Below are 22,235 nucleotides of genomic sequence, written 5' to 3' on the forward strand. Positions count from 1 at the left end.
CACTAGAGACGGCAGACATATTGAGAGGTCAAAATATTCAACCACCATAATGATTTTTATGAGAAATACATTACGAACCAATGGTATGCTACATATGAGACCCTAGAAAATTAGACAATTCATAAACCATGCAAACATATCAAAATAGCCAGACATCCATTTCAGTTCAGTACTGGACAGAAACTTGGCCTCTAAAAAAAGCCACAGCCCTATTGTAGCGGTAAACCATAGAAGAGCCACTACGACTGCAAATTAGGAACAGTTTTGAAGGCCAGAGTCGGTAATTTGTATTTCAAGATGTGCAATGAGGCAACTTGTAAACAAAAAAGCGAAAGGTGCACGATGCTACTGGATAATAGTGAATCAGGTGAATGGGTATTTTGGTTCACAAAAGAAACAGGAGCATCGGAGCTGCTGAAAGCAGGGCCATGTACGCACTTTAAAAACAAAAGACAGAAAACAAAGTAAATGAGGTATGTGTATGAGGTAGCATACCGCTATGAAAGGAGGATCATAGGTTTTAAATCTAAAGATCAGAACCCCAATTCAAAATAAATGGGACATTTACAGGCAGAACCCACTGCACGTTCATGCAGAGACCGCTGAAGTATTGTTAGGGCTGATGGGCGTTCTGGTATACAAAAACTCTAGATTAAAGGCAGCAGACCTCCATCACAAAAAATGTGGTCAAGCACCTCAAGCGCAGTAGTCTCCAATCCATATATATTTCGCTTTTAGAACTAGAATGGAAATGGTAATGCAAAATAATTCAGTAGTGGAACACCAACAAACTGAAACCAGAATTTCGAAGGCAACCAATTGGTCTTGCATAGTAACGAGAGCATGTAATTAATGAGTGCAATAAATGCAACAAACCCTGGAACAAGTCAGCATTATCAAATGGCAAATGCTAGTCTTCAATTTTAAATTTTATCTAATGGAGATTGACATCTCATGAATACAAACCTGGCCATATTCATACGGTGGCCTCTCTTTTTTAGAAACCACATTTCTACTAACAAAAAAAAGCATCAGAAACGAATGCCATGTAAATAAGGTTTAGAATAGCATACCCGGCATACTGACATCTGATTTGTTGTAAGGGTTCCGGTCTTGTCTGAACAGATAACCGATGTACAACCCAAGGTTTCTACAGAGGGTAAACTCCTGACAATAGCATTCTTCTTTGCCATTCTACGGGTTCCAAGCGCCAGGCAGGTAGTGATCACTGCAGGTAATCCTTCTGGAATGGCAGCTACAGCAAGAGCAACAGCAATTTTAAAGTAGTAGATTGCACCTCTCATCCACGAGCCTCCATGGACGGGATCGTTAAAGTGTCCAATGTTGATTATCCAGACCGCAATGCAAATAAGTGAGATGACCTTTGACAACTGTTCCCCAAATTCATCCAGTTTCTGCTGAAGTGGAGTCCTCTCCTGCTCAGTAGCTGCCATTTCATCACGGATCTTGCCAATTTCAGTATTCACACCAGTAGCAACAACCACGCCAATAGCTTTTCCAGCAGCAATGTTCGTACCCTGAATAAAAATTAAGCAGAAATAAAAAGGTCTTTAATCTTTTGGGAAGCAAAACAAGATGAATGCATGGGGCTCCATTTTAACATACCACGTGCTTGGAACACAATATGTCACAAGCTTGTAGAGTTCAAAACATAGGTTACATTTCTTTCTAAAGTACTGTTTTGCATGGAATTGTAAATAATACTCCTACATAGAACACCAGTAGGGCTTTAAGGTTGTTGGTTACATCAACTGAGGTTCCAATGTCTAAACTTGCACAACATGGAACACTTCGTAAACTTCACTTTTATTGCAAATGCAGGGGTCGAATTTCAGATTGCAGGAGCTCAACCTAGCTTCTGTTTTATCGGGCATCACAGAATAGGCAGGCGTTACCACTAGAGAACCAGGAACCAGTACATAGTGCCTCAAATCTACCACTGTACATAACGGACACAAAAAAGAAGTTGGTCTGCATGTCACCATCTATGATGCTTTAAATGCTTCTTTATACACATTGCCAAATACAGAAAGTTAATATTCCATAGGTATGTTTGTTTGGCAGCAGTTGGCCTCTGAGCCAACCTTCGCTCCCAGTAGCTTTTGGTGCCAACCCAGGAGCTAACCAGCCACCAGCAATTTCGAACTGTGTAATGTCCATACTGGTTTGCTTTGATGTTCTTAGCCAGCATAGGGCACGAGATTAGATTATTTTTTTAACAGGAATATTTGGTATAAAAGTTGTAAATATTTCTAATATGCTTGAAATTCAGCGCAATTCTTATTGCAAAAGCAATTAGTGATATGGAATAGTTTACAGCTAAAAAAGGATGTCAAATGAAAATACATTAATGGTCCAGATTGGAGTAATTGTGATTAGCCTCAATAAAAAGACCAGCACAACAAGCAGTAGACTGGTGCCTTTGCATTCAATAGAGGGGAAGAGAGAAGAGTATCACCCAGCATGATTTGGAACAGAATTAAACCACTGTTTCCTTAATGCGCTCTTTGCCATTTAAAAAGTTAACATTTAAAAAAAAAAAGTTATTTTGAAGAGCCTGTACCCAAATACAAAGGAAGACAAGAGGACTAGTGTATGATTACAAACGAATAGCAAGCCATGTTTATGTTGAAATGGGGAAACCAGGTTACTCACTGTAGGGACAACAGTACTTAATATATAGTCCAATTTCCTCCATACTTCGGGGACGTCCCATAGAACGGGAACGATTTATTTTTCAAGAACATCCCTTTAACATATGCTTGGGCAAATCCAGCTCACGACCTCCCCCGTGAACACCGCCCAAACAGTCGCTTCGTTGGAAACAGGGCAGGCAGTAGGGCGCACTGAGGAAAGCGGACCATGGACTAAAGATGGGAGAAAAGGTTGCTTTAAATACCTATGAAGATAATCAGGAAGGGTTACTCCGAGCATAGTCTTTATAGCTCTCCAATCATAGCTGATGCAGTGGCTTCTAAAAGAGCCTTTAAGGTGACCCAGATCAGTCATGGGCTCAAAGGCCTTTGCATAAGCACAGAGCGGACCATGTTAAAGTCCCAATTGATGGGTGGTCTCTGAGGGAACTGTCTGTAAACCCTGAAGTGTCTTGAGGATTGGGTCTGCCAGTACTTGGCTGTCCAAGGCAACCAGAAATCTGATCTCTCGCCTATGTAGCAGTAACAAACGTGCCAATGTACTTGCATTTTGGGATAAAGTCCTTGTCGCTTTGACTTGTTTTAGTTTAAATGGGTCTTTCTGAAGTTAAGTCCTGGGAGACTAGGCCACTACAGTAAGATTGACAGTAGTCATTTATAACGCGCCTGTACACAAGTGTTTCTAGGCGTGACAAGACAACGGAGAGAAGACAAACTAACTTAGATGCGGGGGTGGGAGGGTGCAAGCAGGAGGGAAGGAGAAGTGCAATCAGTGCAGCATTGCTCTGGGCAAGTGCAAGGAGGCAGGGGACTAGGGTTCCAGATACAGCTCCTAAGTGCACAGTAGTGTCAGAGACAGTGCAGGGGCTACTGGTCGTGGAGGAGCCTGGTAACATAAAACCAGGTACATAAATAAAACCTATACACTTTTTAATGGAGCCACACCCGGTCATTGATGAGTGTCATGAGTGGCCTCGTTCGCTGGTGGATAGGCTGTCCCTTTAGCAGACCAGTGTTTTGCTAGCAACTCTTGCATTGGACACATGCGCAGCCTGGCCTGAGGCACTAGGTAAATGTTCAATAGGTAAGATGCAGGAAGTCATCGTTCCCAGCAGGCACATCCATCGCCTTCGTACTGTCACCAGACGACCGGCTACGTAGTGCGGTATTTGAAACCATGTTTTGGACAGTCTTCAGGAGGGATAGACTAGACCGACATCAGTTTTGATTAGTGCCCCCAAGAAGCTGCTTTACTTGGCTGGGCACCATACTGGACCTTTTAGTTTATGGAGAAGCCCAATTGAAACAGCAGATGGATTGTTTGCTGCGTGTTGTGAAGGCTCCTCTGGAGAGTCTCCCTGGTAATTAGCCAGTCGTCCAAGTGAAGGTACACTGGAATGGACTGCCTTTGCAAGTGGGCGGCCACAACTGCTAGGACCTTCGTGAATACCATGGCGCTGATGCAATGCCGAAGGCACAGTGAATTGTTAGTGCTAGATTCCTCATTTGAATGGAGGCATTTTTTTTTGTGCAATGGCAACATTGACATATGAAAGCATGCATTTTTCATGTCCAATGTTGCCATGTAACCCTTTTTTTAATAGTGGGATGGATGATTTCCTGCAGCGTTGCCATCCTGCATTTTTCGGGTTTGACATACATGTTTGCAGGGCGCAGGTCCAGCACTGGTCGTATTGTTAGATCTTTCTTTGGAACAAGAAAGTACATTGAATAAATACCTTGATTTTGTTCCATAAAGGGCACCAGCTGGATGGCTCCTTTCTGTAGAAAGATTCGTCTCTCCTCCTTGAGGATGTGGAGGTGTTCAGAGGACATGTGGCTGGTGGCGAGATGTTTTGTGGAACTCAGTATCTGTATCAAGGACCCAGTGGTCCGACGTTATTCCCTCCCATTGCTGCATGGGGTGTGGATTGGTCCGTCATTTGGAGGCAGGGGCTGCAGTTCTGCTTCGTCCTTTCCTGTGGCAAAACCCATGTTGCTGGTACCGTTAGGCCATCTGAACATGCGGGCTATAAAAAAGGAGGCAGCAGACGCGCTTGTTCCAGCATGTGCTGAACACTCCCCTCGGAACGAAGGGCTTGTTGGAAATCTGAGTAAGGGTCTTTATTGTTTCATACTCCTTTTTCACCATCTCCAGCTGGTCGACAACTTTGCCAAAGAGGAGGCCCTCCTTGATGGCCATGTTTATCAAGGGCGCCTGTCTCTCTGGCTTAAATCCAGAGTCTAAGCCAGCAATGACCCTTCCTGTAGGTTTCTGTGGAATCCGAGATATTTTACAATGTTTTGGAAGACCAGTTTACCCTCAGTGATTTTAAGAAGGTGGGAGCGAGCAGGTTCTGGTAGGGAGTCCAGATGCCGTGAGACCTCATCCCAGTGGATGCTGCTGTAGCTGGCAAGCAAAGTGGTGTTATTTGCCATCATGGTGAGATTCGCTTACCTAGTGTATAAAGTCTCTTGCACTCCTTGTGGGGAGGTGCCTCGAAGGTTGAGAGTGGAACACCAGCTCTTTCTGTAAGTGGTCACTACCTGTGAATCTGTTTCAACATGACCACTAATGTAGAGGGGCTCTGAAAGAGGTTTCCACCCGTGGGTTAACCGCCCTAGTAAGAGGGCGTAGACAGGGATGGAGAGACCCTTTTCTTGGACTCCAGGAGTGGAATAGCCTGGCTAACAGGCTTTTTTAGTTGAGAATATCTTCAATGAAGTCTCAGTGTTGATGCCAAAATGGTGAGCAGCCTTTTTCCAGCAGCTCATTGTAGAGAGGTTGGTCTGCAATAGGAGAAGAGTGACCAACTGCATGCAACCCTCTACCGACGGACCCGTCGAGGGATAGCTAAGGGGTATGTGTTCATGGTGGGAAGTGAGGGCAAGTACACTGGCATCACCAGAGGCCTTCCTCATAGCAGCGTACAGCGGCTGCCTTTCGGGCTGGGGACAGGCGTGCATTAACTAGATTGTCCTAGAGTTCAAAATCAGAGTTTCCACTGCCTCGGCCTGACTAATATCCCGGCGGCTGCTTCTGACTCCGCTGAAAGAGCTCCTTTAGGGTTTTGGGCCTAAAGAGCTTGCACGCCAGGCAACGGGATTCGTGGTGGTCACGTGGAAGGCAGTGGTTGCAAACCATTTGTCGACCCACTGGAATATTCTGTTGCACTTGGGACAGAACTTAAAGGGGGTGCGCTCCATAGCGGAAGGCAGACAGAGGCCGCAGGACAGGTAGTGGGGCAGGAAATGGTGCTATGCATTCTTTAAGAAGGATCTGTCCCCCACCACTCTCCCTACTGGTTTGGCCGAAGCCCGATGTAGGCTGAAGCCTGTCGTCGGACCAGAAAGTCTGTTTCGGAAGCCGAGATCAGCCATGGAGATGTTCTGGGGAAACAGCAGCCGAATTAGTGCGAACGCAAACAGAACAGGTTTGATGAGTTTAACTCTTCAAGTAGCTCAAGCTACAGACTCAAAACGACTTGTCACAATGGTGGAACAATCTGAGGGACCCCGACGCACGAGGGATCATGGGCACAGGTTAATCACACTAGGGATAGTATTAGTCGCACCCTGTCAATGTCCCTTGTCCAACTTCAAAAACCTCATGTGCAATAATCTGCAACTTCCACTAGATGTCAGCCTATGCAGAGCATGTGATTCTAAGAAGACCCACAAGCCTCAAATCACACAAAGGGATGAGAATGGATTGCTGGGGGCCAATGCAGCGATTACAGTTGAGTCTCTTTGTTACTCCTAGAACTATTCTTGCACAGCGTCATTACAACCCTTTTTCAAGGGCAAGGATATTGCTTTGATTTCCAAGTTGCTTAGAAATTGAAAGTAAGCATGTTTAGTAGAGCTTGTTCTTACAGTCGACCGTGTGGAATGGGAATAGCATCTCAACAGAAAATCCATTCCAATCTTTGAGATCATGCCCACCAGTTAAAACCTCATGACGGACTAGTACAAGTAAGAGTAGGATTAGGGCTAATGAAGATCGTCATCTATAAATCAGGGCATAAGACACAAAGGCAAAAAATTGAAAGAAAGCCACCACAGGAAGCAGTCCAAAACCTCAACATTTTTCCATGCAAACAAATGTGCTTAAATGTGATGTTGGCCTTACCGAAAATAGCATGTTCTTTTTGTCTTGATTCACAGCACGTGGGTCAGGCACAGGGTCAGTATGTTTGATCACTGAAACAGACTCCCCTAAATAGACATAAAAGCTGATTAGCCTTCTTTCCTTTACAGAATTTGACAAATCAGTTACTCAATTTGGCTGAGTGTTTGGAATGTTTTTAAGTACTGCCAACAGAAAACAGTTTAAAGCAATGCAACTGTTGTGCAATTCTCAGCGGGTAGTAGCTTGATCAGCAGTTAGAGCAGAAACCATGCGTTGCTACATACCTCCTCTGGAAGACGCCAACAGTGAATTTGTTGGTCCAAACAAACTTTGCCAGTCAGGTCTTCCCAATCACTTTACGCACAAGCACCAGACCATAAAACATTGAAAGTGTTTGTCGAAAAGCAGCTAATGACAGTATCTGTCAAGAAGGTAGTCAGTCGTTCATACAAAATGCAATCACAGCAACTCACATGCCAATAGGCAGATTACAATTTCAAACAAATGTCACCTCACTAAACCACAGTTCACTGCACACAGCCCCGACGTGAAATTTTCGGTAATGCCCCTGTCCCACAACCAAGGGTAGCAGGGCATTGTACAACATTCATGACTTAAATCTATTAAATTAAAATCCAGAATAAACGAAATTAGCAGCTGTGTCAGAACATGTTTTAATTACAGAGATGTGGAAACAAGCCGGACAGTGACTGGTGGGTGTGCATCACACTGTTTAAGGCCAGTAGTCCCTTCCCTGCAAAACATGCACTGCAAAAAACCAATTTGCGTTGTTCATGTAAACATATCCACGGCGTGTCAGATATCAATTACATTAACCTTAATGTATTTGTACCACGCACCGTCACCAAAGGAATCGGTCCCCCTCAGGTGGATCTGCAAACAAGAAGGTGGTTTGGGGGTGGTTAGTCTCGGGGGAGGTAGTAGGAAAGCGACAATGGTGTCCTGTTGGCAGCTTCAGTTCGTTTTTCACCATGCTCCGAAAATGGGTGCGAATATCGATCAATGCGAGCCCTTGTGTGCTGTTGGTGCGACTTGTGTTGATTGTTGTTGCAGTGTGGTGAAGTCCATGCGGTTTGCTGTGCAGGAGGGTGGTTGTGTGGATTCTTGGGTAAGCCAAGTATGCAGGAGATTGCGCTGTTGGGTTAGTGGGCCATTTACCATCCCCATTCCATTCCCGTCTATTCCTTGTTGGTGATCCATTTCTGCCTGCGTTTACTTTGCAGGCCACGATATTGACTTAGCACCCTTGCATCCCGATTTGTCCCTGATCGTTATTTGATAAAATCTTGCGTTCCATCTATCCATTGCTAGGATAGGTATGTTCTTTGGTAGATCGTTACAGGTTTTTGGTGCGAGGTGCGAAAAGGAGGATAAGATAAATGTTCAACTTCGTAAACTGCTTATGGGGCATCAATACAGCTTTCTGGAGCACCTTTCGGTAGTGTGGAAGTCACTGGGTTAGACCATGAAATGTAACAAAGGTCCAGGTAGTCTTAAAGGAATTATGGAGCCCAAAAAGGTGCACTCATGATTGATGTGTGCTCATATCATGGGGTATTTTACAGTAAGATCGGTCTTCCAGACTGTATGCCTACAAACAGTTGCTTAACCAAATAAATAACGTTTTCTAGAATCATAGTACAGTGGCAGAGAAGACCAGCATTCATGGGAAAAGGTCTTTGTTAGGCAGAGTTTGTATGCAGTACCCTCTGGGACCACTACACACAACGAGGACTACAGGTGTAAGCAAAACCAACCTTTGGTTTAAGTCTTACACTCAAGGTTTCTTGCATAAATAAATTAATAAGTATTTGTCAGTTATAAAACATTCATAAGGAGGCAATTATATAACATACTTCAATACCATTTCAGAATACTTTTCAAGAGAAGAAAAAGGCAGAGGTTAGTACATGAAAGGTTACAATTAGTCTTAGACAGTGCAAATACTTGGGAGTTCACCAGAAGAGTCAAGTCAATGGGCTAAAGTCTTGGATAGGATAAGCGATTCTGGTAAGTAAACGGTAAAGTCTCTGCACAAGTTGTCAGAAGTAGTTTGTAACAAGAAGACTAATATGTTGGGTCACAAGCTGATTAGGCCTGAGAGTTGCAAAAGTTTCAAGCACTTTCACTGCGAGAGGCAAGTACTCCGTCTCGTTTCACAGTACCTTTCAATGAAGAAAGATGCAGCTGATGACTTCTGTTCCTTGCAGTTCCTGCAGATCTTGCTGTTCCTGTGCCTCAGTCGTGGGGACAAGAGGGAGGACCTCGGGGAACGCCTGCACTGTGACTAGTCAAAAAAGCTCACAACTGGCAAACTTCGATTCCAGTGACTGGTGTCCCTCTCCCTGGTTATACGGTTTCCTGCAGCACTGAGAAAAATGCAACCAGCTCCAAGATAAGTGTCCAGGTGGCTTACTGTTGAGTTGATTGGTCCCACCAACTCAAAGGGAGAAGTCGTCCTTACCAGGGCTTGTCTCAAGGTGAACTTGGCGATTCATACCAGCAGCAGGGCTTGACCGGGCAAACAAACGGTCCAGGAGTTGCAGCAGCCGTCCTCTTCAAGCTAGTCTTCAGTTCTTTCGTTCCAGTGGTCCACTGCCTTCCAAGCCAAGAGACTCTCCTTTTATTCAGTTCTCTCCCATTCATTCCAGCCTAGCTGTCACTCACCTAGCAGGGTGGCTGTCCTTGCCGGACAGTCAGCCAGCCAATCACCACAGAGTGCATTTGGGTCTCCTAGGAGACCAAGCACGGAGTTTCAGGCACCTCCCTCACTTCCTGCCCACCCCAGACACTCAGGCGCCAGAGGTGGTCTTCACTCCTGAAGCCCGCCAAAGGCGAATGAACAGAGACCAAACTAGGTTTGGTGCGCAGAGACATACTCCAGAAGGACCTTTCCACAATGAAATCGTGAAAAAAAGAAGGCCCGGTTTTTACAGAGGGGGCTCAAATGTCATCATGAAAAACATGGCTCCCGCGATTTAACGTTACCGGAGCTACGAATTGTTCAGTCGGGAAAAATCATGGTAGTTTGTTGTAAAACCACTGCCACCAGCCAATCTGAGGGGAAAGGGTAGCATTTGACAGCTACATGAGTATCTAGACATAGGGGATACTACGTAACCCCTCCAGCACTCTACTGTAAGATAGGGTGTGCTGGGTCTAGGAATTTAAGAGACTAGTAAAGTCAATTTCACTTTACTTATTCTGGGAAACATTTTATCCCACATGTAATTAAACCTTGGGAAAGCCTGAAAGGCTTCCCTGTGCAACTGCACTGACACAAATGAAAAGATGATGCCTATGGAGTTTAGACTCCATAACCTAAGAAAACACAAGAGTAACATCAAAATACATGAGTGGGGGAAAAAAGGGTCACTCTCCCCAGGTAAAAAAACTAAAAAAAAAACTCATCAAGTCCTCAAAATCCCGCAAGTTGCTGGGGGTCTCCAAAGTGAAGGGTAATAGCACATTTTTGCGAATTCTCCTGAGCAGTCTTTAAAAAAAGTAAAGATGAAGGCTCCACATTAGGCAAGAGCAACTTCAGAGCTGAAAGGGGTAGCACTAAGGCCAGTAGTCTTTTAGAAGAGGCTGTTCGAAGACAAAATTTCACCTGGCAGAGGATCGTCTTGGTGGAAATTATCCTGCCAAGTCTGAGTGCTCACATTTTTCTAATATCACTAAATAGTAACTACATTATTGCAATCTGCGCCATCCATTTGCGTCCAGTGGCAGTATTACGAAGAGAAGCAGCATAGGGGCCAGAAGGGTTTGCATGTAAATCCATGCCAGAGCCAGGCTGGAGAACAAAAACCTTCTCCAGCATGGGGCTTGGCATGGATTCACATGCTAATGAATACACAGCAGTACAACATCACACAACCACGGGAGGTGGAAAGGCTCAACAGAAGCAATTAACTTAATTCTGGAACAGACTCCGTAGCACTGCTTGTCCAACTCTGGACTCCTCTCTGGAATCCCCGTCGACGTAGTAGACCTTTGTGAAGGTGTGCATGGACCTCCAGGTAGCAGCTCTGCAGATGTCCAGTATGGGCACACCAGAAAGGATGCCGTTGTCGGAGCAATCGCTCTGGTGGAGTGGGCTCTCCGACCGCTGGTTCGCCAAACGATGACTGATGCAGCCGGAGAGCCACCTTGAAATGAAAGCCTTGGACAAGACCTTCCCATGGTTCACAGGACCAAAGTTCACAGTTGAGAAGCCTTCCGAAAACTTTCATGTGTGTCACGTAGAACTTCAGGGAAGAGCAACGTCCAGCAAGTGCAAGGCCCGCTCGGTCAGGAAAGGTTTCGGGAAGAAATTTGGTAACACCAAAGGCTTGAGGTGGAATTCCGAAAGAACCTTCGGCATGAAAGGGGTGTGGACGTAGTAACACCCTCAATTAGTGGAATGTCAGGTACAGTTACTTGCAGGATAGGGCCTGGATCTCATCCAAAAGTCTGGCACAAAAAGATTGGAAAAGTCCTTTGAGAAACTCCTTGAGAAGTCAGTGGGACCGTAGCAATGACTTACCCGGGGACCAGGTGTAGCGGGAGATAGCCGCAAGATATACCTTGATGGATCCAATCCAGCCTTTGCCAAAGATGGCATGTATGAAAGGATCTGTGGATCTGTGACCCTCAGGGTCACTCTTCTGCGACCAGCACCACGAGGCAAAATGCTTCCACTTACGGCCGTAGCACTTAGAACACCCTAATCTCAGGGAGAACCTCCCTGCAGCCCGCCAGCAACTTATAACCTCCAAACTGCAGGAGCCAAGCCTTCAGGTTCTGCTATCCTGGGTTGTGAAGGATTACGCTTCCCTCTCTGGCGAGAAGATCCGGAACCACCAGCAACTTGACTGAGGCAATGCAGATAGGCTGATAAGGTTTGGATACCAAATCTGACATGGCCACATCGGGGCAAATGAGTATCATCCTGCATTGACACCGTACGAGTGTGTTGATGACTCTTGGGAGAGGAAACGTGTTTAGAAACCGCCCTTCCCACGGGAGGGAGAATGCGTCCCCCAGGCTCCTCGGCTGGAAGAATTTGCTGGCAAACCTCTGGCATTTGAGTTTGCCGCCTTTTTTAACAGATCGATCTGGGGGGTCTGCCCCAGTGACAAACGGAGTCCACCCGATCCTGACAAAGCTCCCATTCATGGGAGGAGCGAAGTTCCCTGCTGAGGGAGTCTGCAATGCGGTTCTTGACTACTGCCAATGGAAGAGGTTCGAGGAACATCACTGTACAACAGCCCAGTGCCACAAGTCCTGAGCTTCCTTGGAGAGCACCGGGTATAGAGTACTCCCCCTGCTTCCTGATGTAGACCATGGTGGTGGCGTCTGAAGATACTCACCACCCTGCCTTTCCTAGACAGCAGGAACGACTTGAGGGCCCAGAACACCGCCCGTAGCTACAGATGTTGATATGCAGATCCTTCTCCGGCAGCCACAGGCCTCTGGCGTGCAAATGTCTGGTGTGCGCGCCCCAACCACATCTGTGGTGACAGTCTCCTGGTATGGGGTTTTGAAATCATGTGCCCTGGGCCATGTGGGACCATATCTTGCCCCCGCCTACCCCCCCCCCACCCGCCACCATCACCCATCGGAACTCGAGGGATCATGTCCGCTAAACATACGGACACCTGTATCCACCGGGCATCTGCAGCCTGCATAGACTGACGAGGTAGACGCAGGACGACATGCTCAGTAATTACTTGATGGGACGCATTGTGGCTGAATTCACCGACAGCTGTTGCACCTTTCCTTGAATGGCTGCTAGCCTCCGAGGGCGACACCAGGCAAGACACGTGGAGTCTGGGGACCAGAAAATGCACATTCTGCGATGGCATTAAGCAGGACTTTGGAATGTTGCCAGAATCCCAGATCTGTCAATAGTCGGACGTTTGCCTTTTTTATGGTCGGTGAATCAGCCAGTCGTCCAGGTACGGGTATACATGTCTGCCCTGTAGATGTAGATGGGCCGCCACTGGGGCCATGCACTTCATGAAGACTCTTGGGGCCAACTTTCAAGCCGAATGGTAGGGCCTGGAAGTGGAAGTGCTGGCCCTGCACCACAAAACGTGGACGTTTCTGATGTTTGAGAATAGGGATGTAGAAATATGCATCCTCCAGGTCCAACGACGTCAATAAGGAACAAGTTACTTACCTGTAACTTTTTTTCTCCAGTATGGGTCTGGCATGGATACATGCTCATGAAGATTCCCCGTCAGGCCAGGAATCCTGATTAAAATAAAAAACCGTTTCACTTTAGTTTACAAACTGTCTTACTCTTACGTCCCGTCCCCTTTCCTCCATACTGCATGGGCGTCCCTCGCAAGGGACAGAACCCTTTTAACCAGAAAAAAACGCTCTTCCCTTTAAATTTAGTGGCGTGCAGGGGTGCAGCCCTGGAAGCATGCGCTGCCCTGACTCTGCCCTTAAGTGCCACACCTCAGTCCGTTTTTCTGCGTCGACGGGACAATTTCACCAGCGTACCTGGGTTTGGCTTCGGCCATGCAATTCCACGCAGGGATACCTCGTTAGTATTCAGGTACTCCGGCGTCAAGCTCCTCCATGGTGCAGGGTTCAGCAGGTGTCCATCCTGCGACAGGCTCTTCCCGACTAAAGACCCACCCCACACCCTCTGCCTACGGTGCCTTGGCCCCGATCACAGTTGGCAAGCTTGTACCGCGTGCAACAAACTTTCATCAAGATCTTTGAAGAACAGACTGGCCAGGTAGAGCGAGCTCTTCCTCAGATCGCCTCCAGAGGACAAAGGACTGAGTCCATCATCGATCCAAGCCCAAGGTAGGGCCGCTCTTCCAGTGCACCCCGCAAGGGAGACTCCTTCCAAAGGAGTCACCTGCGCGGGAAGTTCTGCACAGGTCCTCGTAGTACAGAGGCTGTATCAGCTACCAGCCAAGGGATCTGCAGATCCTCCCAGTGAGGATGCTGAGCGACCGGATGGTTCGTTTACCGGGTCTTCACCAGAGGGGCTACGCCCTAGTACCGGCAGCATGTCCGAGGGGGCATCTTAACGCAGTTCTACCGGCAGATCTGCCAAGGGCGTAATGCCTACCGGGCCTAGGCCTGAGGAACAGGGTAGGCCCCATGATCCACACTGAAGAGTCCTGACAGGGCAGGCCCAGTGAGCAGAGCAACATGACGCAGGCACGTGGAAGACCGCTTGACAAGATGGCCCCGCGCCAAAAAATCCAGACATCCGGCCGATGCACGCCCCTCCAGGGAAGACAGGCGGAGGACAGGGTGTCGAGGTGGGACTGGTGTCAACCAGTTAAGTGGCCTACAGCTTATCCTTCCTTTGCGCAAGGCAGGTTCTCGCTGCATCCGTACAGGCAGGGCACGGAACGGCTCCAGCAGCCGCCCGCTACCCTGTCAATATCGCCTATCAACCATCCAGCCTGCGAGGACAGGTTCTTTGAAAAGTTCCTCAGGCTCCTGAAATCTCCACATATGGGGGGGGGGTGGGGAGGGGGGGGGGTCTTGCTCCCTCCAATCGTCCCGCAGGCGCCTCAGGCCCCAGCACAGGCTCCTCCGGTCCCTGTTCAGCCTCAGCATCCTGCGCAGGCGATTCCTCTGCCGCAGCACCCGGCTCCTAGCACTCCCCCTCCGGTGCCAGACCCTCCGGATCCGCAGTTGGACACAGACGAGGAGGACCCCCAACACACCATCTTCAGGCAAGGCCTTCCACGAACGACTGGCAGGGCTGGCAGAGTACTTGGGCCTTCCTCAGTCCGAGGTCAACAACAAGCAGATGGGGTCCTAGTAGAAGTCCTCACACCATGTCCCGTTGTCAGAACAGGGTTCCCAATGCAGAAGGACGTAGTTGCCTTGGCCAAGAGGGGTTGGCTCAACCCCCACTCAGCCCAGCTGGTGAACAAACACCTGGACGCCAAGTACAGGCAGATTGAGGGTGATACACCCATCATCGTCCCATCCTCAGCCACACAGTGATTGCTGCGGCATCACTGTACACCAAGCCTCAGCGGCGCTGCTAGGCAAGGAGGAGAAGATCTTGGAGCCATACGGGAAGAAGCTGTATTCCAATGCGTCCTTTCACCTGCGTCAAGCCAACACAGATGCCATGCTGGCAGCCGTTAACCAGAGGCTCTGGCGGGAAATTGCGGATTTCCTCCCAGAGCTTCCGGCGCAGAGCCAATCAACGATTCAAGGTGGGCTTGGCAGAAGCCAAAATCATGGTGCAGGACATCATGCAGTCCTCTGTGGCCCACACTGACCTCTGGCTGTGGCATCTCTATTGCCACAGACATGAGAAGAACGGTCTGGCTCATTCTACGCATTTCAACCCAGATGTCCAGGAACACACTGGATCTTCTGTCCGAAGCGGGTGACCTCTTCCACTCCACAACAGACGAGGAGCTGGATAAAAAGAAAAAGCTCTCAAACTGGCAAGTCTTTATCGATTCTTGCAAAGACCACGCTCAAACTGTACACCCAGTCACAGCAAAACTGAGAAGGGGCACGTACATAAGGCGGTTTCGGCAGCTTCCAAGAGCAGAGGTCCAGGCAGCACGGCTGTTCGCCGTCTCAGCATAGGTGCAAACAAAATGGGGTGGGGGTGGCAAGGGCTTTTTCCAGTCCCTGTCTGCCACAGCAGCCTCAGAGGGAAAGAAGGCATGACATGCCCCTCCGGGTCCACGTGTCTCCAGTGGTGGGCAGGCTTGCTCTCCATGCACATTTTTGGTGCAAGAAATTTTGCAGACCCCCCTGGATCCTCCCTCTCCACGGGGTACCACCGACCTATCCAAGCCTCTCCTCCCCCCTCCCCTCCCCTCCCCTCCCCTCCCCTCCCCTCCCCTCCCCTCCCATAGGTTGGGACAGCAACTCTTTTAGCGGAGAGCCGCTTGCTCGTCGAGAGCCAGGCAGAGGAGGAAGTCCCAGCCTCCCAGACAGGCTTGGGCTTTTACTCCAGGATTTTCACCATTCAGAAAAAGAACCAGGCGGGCATGAGAGTTGTGCTGGACCCTTTCAACCTCTCCCTACCTCTACAAAAATTCAAGACGGTTATGCCAGCTTTGATAGCGGAGACATTGTGCAAGGGAGACTGGACGTGCTCCCTGGATCTGAATGACGCGTACCTACACGTCCCGATATGGCAGCCTCATAGTTCCCTTCTACTATTAAACATCACGGGCTACCATTTCCAATACAAGGTGCTCCCCCAGGGTCTTTACCAGGCTGATTAACAAGGTGGCAGCCCACCTCAGATCGCAAGGCCACCACATTTACCCGTACCTGGACAACTGGCTCATCAGGGCTACATCTCCGGAAGCAGTGCAGGGTCCAGGCTGGATTCCCACGGCAGGTGGCCTCCCATGCGCCTGTTGACAGGCTCAGCACATCTGGCACAGCAGGGGGGGCAGGGTCATCCACCCTGCACCAGAGAAATTAGCCCTCACAGCATGGTTCCTGAACAGGTCACGCTAGGTCATCTCAGCCTCTCTCAAGTTAATCTAGAGATCATACAGGGTGCCAGGTGCAAATCCACCAGGGCCCAGTATAAGATCAAGTGGACCAGGTTCTGCCACTGGGCAGACTAAGGGAATTAACCCTCTGGCATTTTCCCTCGACAATGTGCTCTCCTTTTCGGCGCATCTGGGCCATTCAGGCGTGCAGGTGGACACTTAGTGCACTTACCTGGCAGCCGTTGGGGCTTACAGAAACTGAAGAGTTTACATCCTCCGCCAACCAGATTGTCAGGAAACATCCGACTGGTCATGCCAGGCTCTACCCACCCATCAAGAAACCACACCCCCTGTGGGACATCAACATAGTCTTGGTTGCCCTGCCGCACAAACCATTTGAACTAATGGTGTCCGCAGACATCAGGCTGGTCACCATTAAGACTGCCTTGTTAGTCGGCCTCACCTCGCAGAATCAGCGAAATTCAGGTACTGGTCGCCTCGGAGCCATACACTTCGTTTCACAAGGACAAGGTAGTCCGGCGGACGCACCCAACGTTCCTTCCCAAGGTGCCTTCTGCATTTCAACGAGGCAATTGTGCTGCCCACCTTTTTGCTGAGCTGAAAGGCAAGGCGCAGAGTGCTGCACTGCCTTGATGTCAGGTGTGAACTGAAATTCTACCTGAAATGGACGAAGAGCTTCCACAAGTCGGACGCTCTATTCACCACCCTTGGAGGTTCAAGACCGGGATATCAGGCATCCAAGGCCTCCATAGCCCAGTGTATGTCTCGGCCATCAGATGGCTATGAAGGACAGCATAAGCCACACACATGCCACACACATGCCAACATGCATGCCCACGCAGTCAGAGACAAGGCAACTGCCATCACTTTCTGGCGGCATGTCCCCTGGCAAGTCCTAAGCAGGGCAGCCACATGGGCCACCCCTGCGGCTTTCTGCAAGCACTGTTTGGATGCCAGCTCTAGATCAGACGCAGCTTTCGGACAGGTGGTTCTTAAGCACCCGTTTGCTTAAGGATGGTCTCCTCTCCACCATAGGGCTCCATTCAGTTGTAATCACCCACGCAGTATGGAGGGATGGGACGCAAGAGTAATTTAAAGTTTCTCACTGTAGTGACCAAGTCCCCTTTCCTCCATACATCCCACCAACCTCCCCCCTGATAAAACTGGTGTCATTAGGCATCGTTAAATCTATTGTCGACGCATCTATGGGGACTGAGGTGTGGCACTGGAGGCCGGAGTCAGGGCAGCGTGCTTCTAAATTTAAAGAGAAAGAACGTTTTCTGGTGAAAAAGGTTCCGTCCCTCACAAAGGGACACCCATGCAGTATGGAGGAAAGGGGACTACGGGAGCAACTTTTCATTTCTCCTTTAAACCAATCGCCCTCTGGCAGCCATCTTCATACTTGGTAGCAAGTAAAGTGGCAGTATGACAAGAAGAGCCACAGAGGGGACAGAGGGAGGGCTTGCATGTGAATCCATGCCAGACCCATGCTGGAAAACAGTTACAGGTCAGTAACTTGTTCCTTCTCCAGCATGGGGTCTGCTATGGATTCACATGCTCATGAATAAAGAATACATAGCAGTACATACATAACCACGAGGTGGCAAGACTCAGCAGAAGCAATTACTCTTACCTCACCTTCAAGCGAACAGGTTGCTTAGCACTGCTTGGCCGACTCTGGACTCTCCTCTGGAAGCAGTCGAATCTCATGAAGGTGTGCGCATACCTCCATGTAGCAGCCCTGCAGATGTCCAGCAGGGGCACACCAGACATGAACGCCGTTGTCGCAGTGATCGCTCTAGAAGGGGCTCTCGGACGGCCAGGCAGCAGTCATTTTGCCAACTGGTGACAATGAGCGATACAGCCGGAGAGCAATCTTGAGATGGAAGCCTTGGACAAGGCCTTCCCATGGTTCACAGGACCAAAGTTCACAAAAAGCTGAGAAGTCTTCCGGAAACTTTGTGCAGGCCACATAAAACTGGAGCGCTCAAGCCACATCAGGTGAGTGCAAAGTCCTTTCAGCCGGCGACGAAGGCATCGGAAAAAACACCAAGGTTTCGTTGATATGCAATTCCAACAGAACCTTGGGCATGAAGGTGGGCTGCGTCTGCAGAACCCTGGTCTCGAGGAAAGTCAAATAGGGCCGCTTACAGGACAGCGCCTGGATCTCACCCACCCTCCTGGCAGAAGTGATGGCCACGAGGAAAGCCATCTTCCAAGGTGCTTGATGCATAGGCCCAAAGCGCCCCCCCCCCTCCCCCAATCCCCATGAGCCTAGTCAGCACCACGTTGAGTTCCAACACCGGGGCCAGAGCCTTCACCAGCGAGAACGAGCAGAACAGTCCTTTAATGAACACCAGACAGTGTGACCAAAGAGAAGACCGTCCCGGAAACCTGGTGTAACGTGAGCTGCCAGATGCACTTTGATGGAGGCGTGCGCAAGTGCAGATTTCGCCAACGACCAAAAGTACGGTAGGATTTGGGGAGCTGTGCCCCTCAGAGGGTTAATCTTCTGCGACCGGCATCAAGTCTCGAAACACTTCGGTTTGTGCCCGTAGCACTTAAGAGCCGATGGGGCTCTAACAAGCACCTCCTTGCAGGCCGCCAGCAGCTCGTACCCACCGAAACAATGCTGCAAGAGCCAGGCCTTCAGGTTCAGCGATCATGGGTCATGGTGCAGTATTGCACCTCCTCCCCTGGCGAAGAGGTCCGCAACAAATGGTAGATTGACTGGAGGTGCTGCTGAACATGCAGAGAAGGTCAGGGTACCAGATCTGCCACAGCCACGCTGGTGCAACAGCATCCTGCACTGACACGAGTTGACCGATGACTCGCAGTAGTGGCAACTGAGGACCAGTGTATAGGAACAGGCCTTCCCACGGGAAAGAAAATGCATCCACCCCCCCATGCTCCCCAGCTGGGAGAACCTGCTGGCAAACCTCCGGCACTTGGTGTTTGATGGCGCAAATATTTATCTGGGGACTGCCCCACCTGCGGAAGAGGCTGTGCACTTGATCCTGCTGATGCTCCCAATCGTACCAAGAGCACAGCTCCGTGCTGAGAGAGTCGACAGTGTTCTTTACTCCCACGAGGTGAAAAGGAACGGGAAACATCCCCCCTGGGTCGATGGCCCATTGCCAGAGTTCCTGCGCGCCTCTCTAGAGAGCGATGGGGACATGGTGCCCCCACCCCCCATGGTGACCCTCATCACCTTGCCCTTGAGGGACGGAAGAAATTACTTGAGGGCCCAAAACACTGCCTGCAGCTTCAGGACGTTGATGTGGAGCTCCTCCTCCGACAGGAGTCACAGGTCCCTGGCGTAGAGACATCTGGTGTGAGCTCTGCAGCCCTCCAAGGAAGCATCTGTTGTGACCGTCTCCTGGTAAAGGGGGGGCGCTCTGGAAGTCTGTCTCTGGCGATGTTGGAGCGCACACACCCCACCTCATCTCTCAACGGAACTCCGTTGAGCAGCATCCTGTCTTTGAAGCTCCCAGACACCTGGATCCAACAAGCATCCAGAAATTCTTGGAGTGGTTGCATTCACAACCTGCAGAGCCTGATCAGGTAGATTCACAACTGCATGCTGCTGAGCAGCAACTTGATTGTCTTCACGGTTGAGATCCAGTGCCAACAGCCGTTGCACCTTGCCCAAAAAAAGACAACTATCCTTTCTCTCGAGGGGACCACCAGGCAGGACACTGTCGAGTCTGGCCCAGAGGCGCACGTCCTGCGATTGAATGAAGCAGGGCTTTGCATAGTTCGAGAACCTCAAATGAGTCAGCAGCCAGACGGTCCTCAGTGTGATTGACAGCAATGTCCCTTGACTTGGCCCAGACAAATCAGTCAGAGGTATGGGTACACATGTATTCCCTGTAGGCGTAGATGGGCCGCTACCGGAGCCAGGCACTTCGTAAAGACTGGGTGCAGACTTCAGCCCGAAGGGGAGAGCCTTTAACTGGTAGTGTTGCCCTTATATGAAGCACAGGAACTTACTTTTTTCCTGAATGAAGACATGGAAGTAAGCGTCCTCTAGATCAGACGACAGGAAGTCTCCAGCCTCCGGTTGGCCGAGCACATGTTGCAAAGTGACCATCCTGAATTTTTGGGACTTGATGTACTTGAGTCACTATAGAGCGAGAATGGGCCTCCAGCCCCTGGTCTTCCTTCTTAAGTATCTGGAGTAAACTACAGAACCCTAGAGTCAGCTTTCGGAACCAACTCTATCACCCCCCCACCCCACCCCCCTTTTTTTTTTTAACATGGCCCGAACCTCCAGCAGCAGCTGAGGTATGCGTTTCCTGCCGGGCGACCGGTGGTATTCGCGGACACTTCTGCTGAAACTCCAAAGTGCGTCTGTGGGCAAGAGCGTCCAGCACCCATCGATCGGTGGAAATGTTTCAACACGCTGACTAAGTTCGCCAGCCGGCCTCCCAACGGGGTGAATGGGTGGGGGCCCGACGCCCCGGCTGGTTCAGTCCTGCTTTGAGGCTGGCACGCTGCCTTGGGAGCCTCGACGGCCACACCCGAAGGCATTGGAGCGGCCCCTGTAGGCTTCCTGGGACAAGGAACGGGTGGGCTGGCAGTAATAGGAAGATCCTCTCCAGAAACCAATGGAAGATCTGCCCGACTTCCCTCTTGAGGAATGAAAGGACGGACAGTGCTGTTGGTGTACGCAGGGCACGGGCCATCTGTCAATCTTGATGGCCAGAAGAGATTCATCAACGGCCATTCTGAAGAGTCTGAACCTCTTGCCTAAAGTTGGTGGCCTTCAGCCAGCAATGACAGAGGCAACCCCTTCCCCCACCACCACCCCCCCCCCCCCCCCATCTGGCGGCAACTGTGTCCGCAATGTCCAGGGCCACGATGGTGTGGTCTGACACCACCTTGCCCTCCTGGAGAAGCTCCAGCACCGCAACAAGTTAGTCCTCTGGGAGGAAATCCATATCGGTGCCATCTTGTACCATAACTCCCGGCCGTACCTGGCCAGGATGCCTAAAGCGTTCGCAGCCTTGACAGTCGTCGCAAAGTAGATCACCTTTCTACCCACAGCGTCCAGCTTCTTTCCCTCACCATCCAGGGGAAACTGAGGCGGAGGACGACGGCTTGGATGACTTCTTCCGTGCAGCCGCCGAGACCACCGAGTCTGGGGATGGCTGTGACGGCAGGCACTTGGGTGCAGACTCTGAACCCAGTATTTCCTCAAGCCGGTCTTTGGCTGGGGCTGAGGCAGGGTTCTTCAGCAGCGCCAGACCCACATCCCAGACATCATCCAGGAGGGCACTGCCAAAATGGTCTGCCTTCGCCTCCCGGAGCTGATAGAGGAAGCCCTCCTTAGTCTCCTCTGGTGTAAATTGGAAGAGTTTCCAATGCACAGGCCATCATAGAGAGGAAGGAAAAACTGTCTGGGGAGAAACCCTCAGGAGCGGAGAGATGCTGCTGGCTGTGTAAGTCCCTTTGTCCCTGGGGAGGAGGTGGGGCGGAGGCACTGGTGGCTGGAGAGGAGGTGTAGGATGCCTCTGTTTTCTTTGGCGGCGCCCCTGGTATCAAAGGGTCGTCGCCAGTGGTGGCATCCTCTTCTGTTTCGGACACCAGCCTGTGGAGGGTCGAAAGAATGTCAAGTGACAGATCCTGGGAGGTGCCTGGTGAGTAGGGTTGCTGGGCTCAGCACCCATGTCGTCCCTGCTGATGTCCTTGTCGCCGCCACCTCTGGCGGAAACCACCTCAAGCGTTCGTTTACAACCTCTTCTGGGATGGTGTGGACGGAAAATTAAAATATCCGTGCACTGGAATTCTTCTGCCTACTCGCCTTATTTGGGAGGTCAGGGGGTGTCTCGGGCTAAGGGACAGCATGGTCTTTTCAGGGGTCTCCTCCGCTGGTTTGGTTGAAGCCTCCCTCCTGGGAGGTCACCCTGGCTGCCATGGGGGTGCCCTGGCCTGGGT

General features: G+C 50.0%; 1 protein-coding gene across 3 annotated transcripts in view; it reads right to left on the reverse strand.

The window, feature by feature from the left end:
- ATP2A2 (ATPase sarcoplasmic/endoplasmic reticulum Ca2+ transporting 2) overlaps positions 1-22,235 on the reverse strand; it is a 554,378-nt gene that overhangs the window by 283,254 nt on the left and 248,889 nt on the right. For all 3 annotated transcript variants that reach the window (XM_069619558.1, XM_069619557.1, XM_069619556.1), the window contains exons 7-8: positions 6,808-6,893; positions 1,074-1,538 (exon numbers count right to left, since the gene is read on the reverse strand). In XM_069619558.1, coding sequence (XP_069475659.1) covers positions 1,074-1,538; positions 6,808-6,893 — 551 coding nt within the window. The remainder of the gene's footprint in view (positions 1-1,073; positions 1,539-6,807; positions 6,894-22,235) is intronic.

The sequence above is a fragment of the Ambystoma mexicanum genome, chromosome 10 (assembly GCF_040938575.1).
Source record: "Ambystoma mexicanum isolate Mex_15411 chromosome 10, UKY_AmexF1_1, whole genome shotgun sequence".
Lineage (NCBI taxonomy): Eukaryota > Metazoa > Chordata > Amphibia > Caudata > Ambystomatidae > Ambystoma > Ambystoma mexicanum.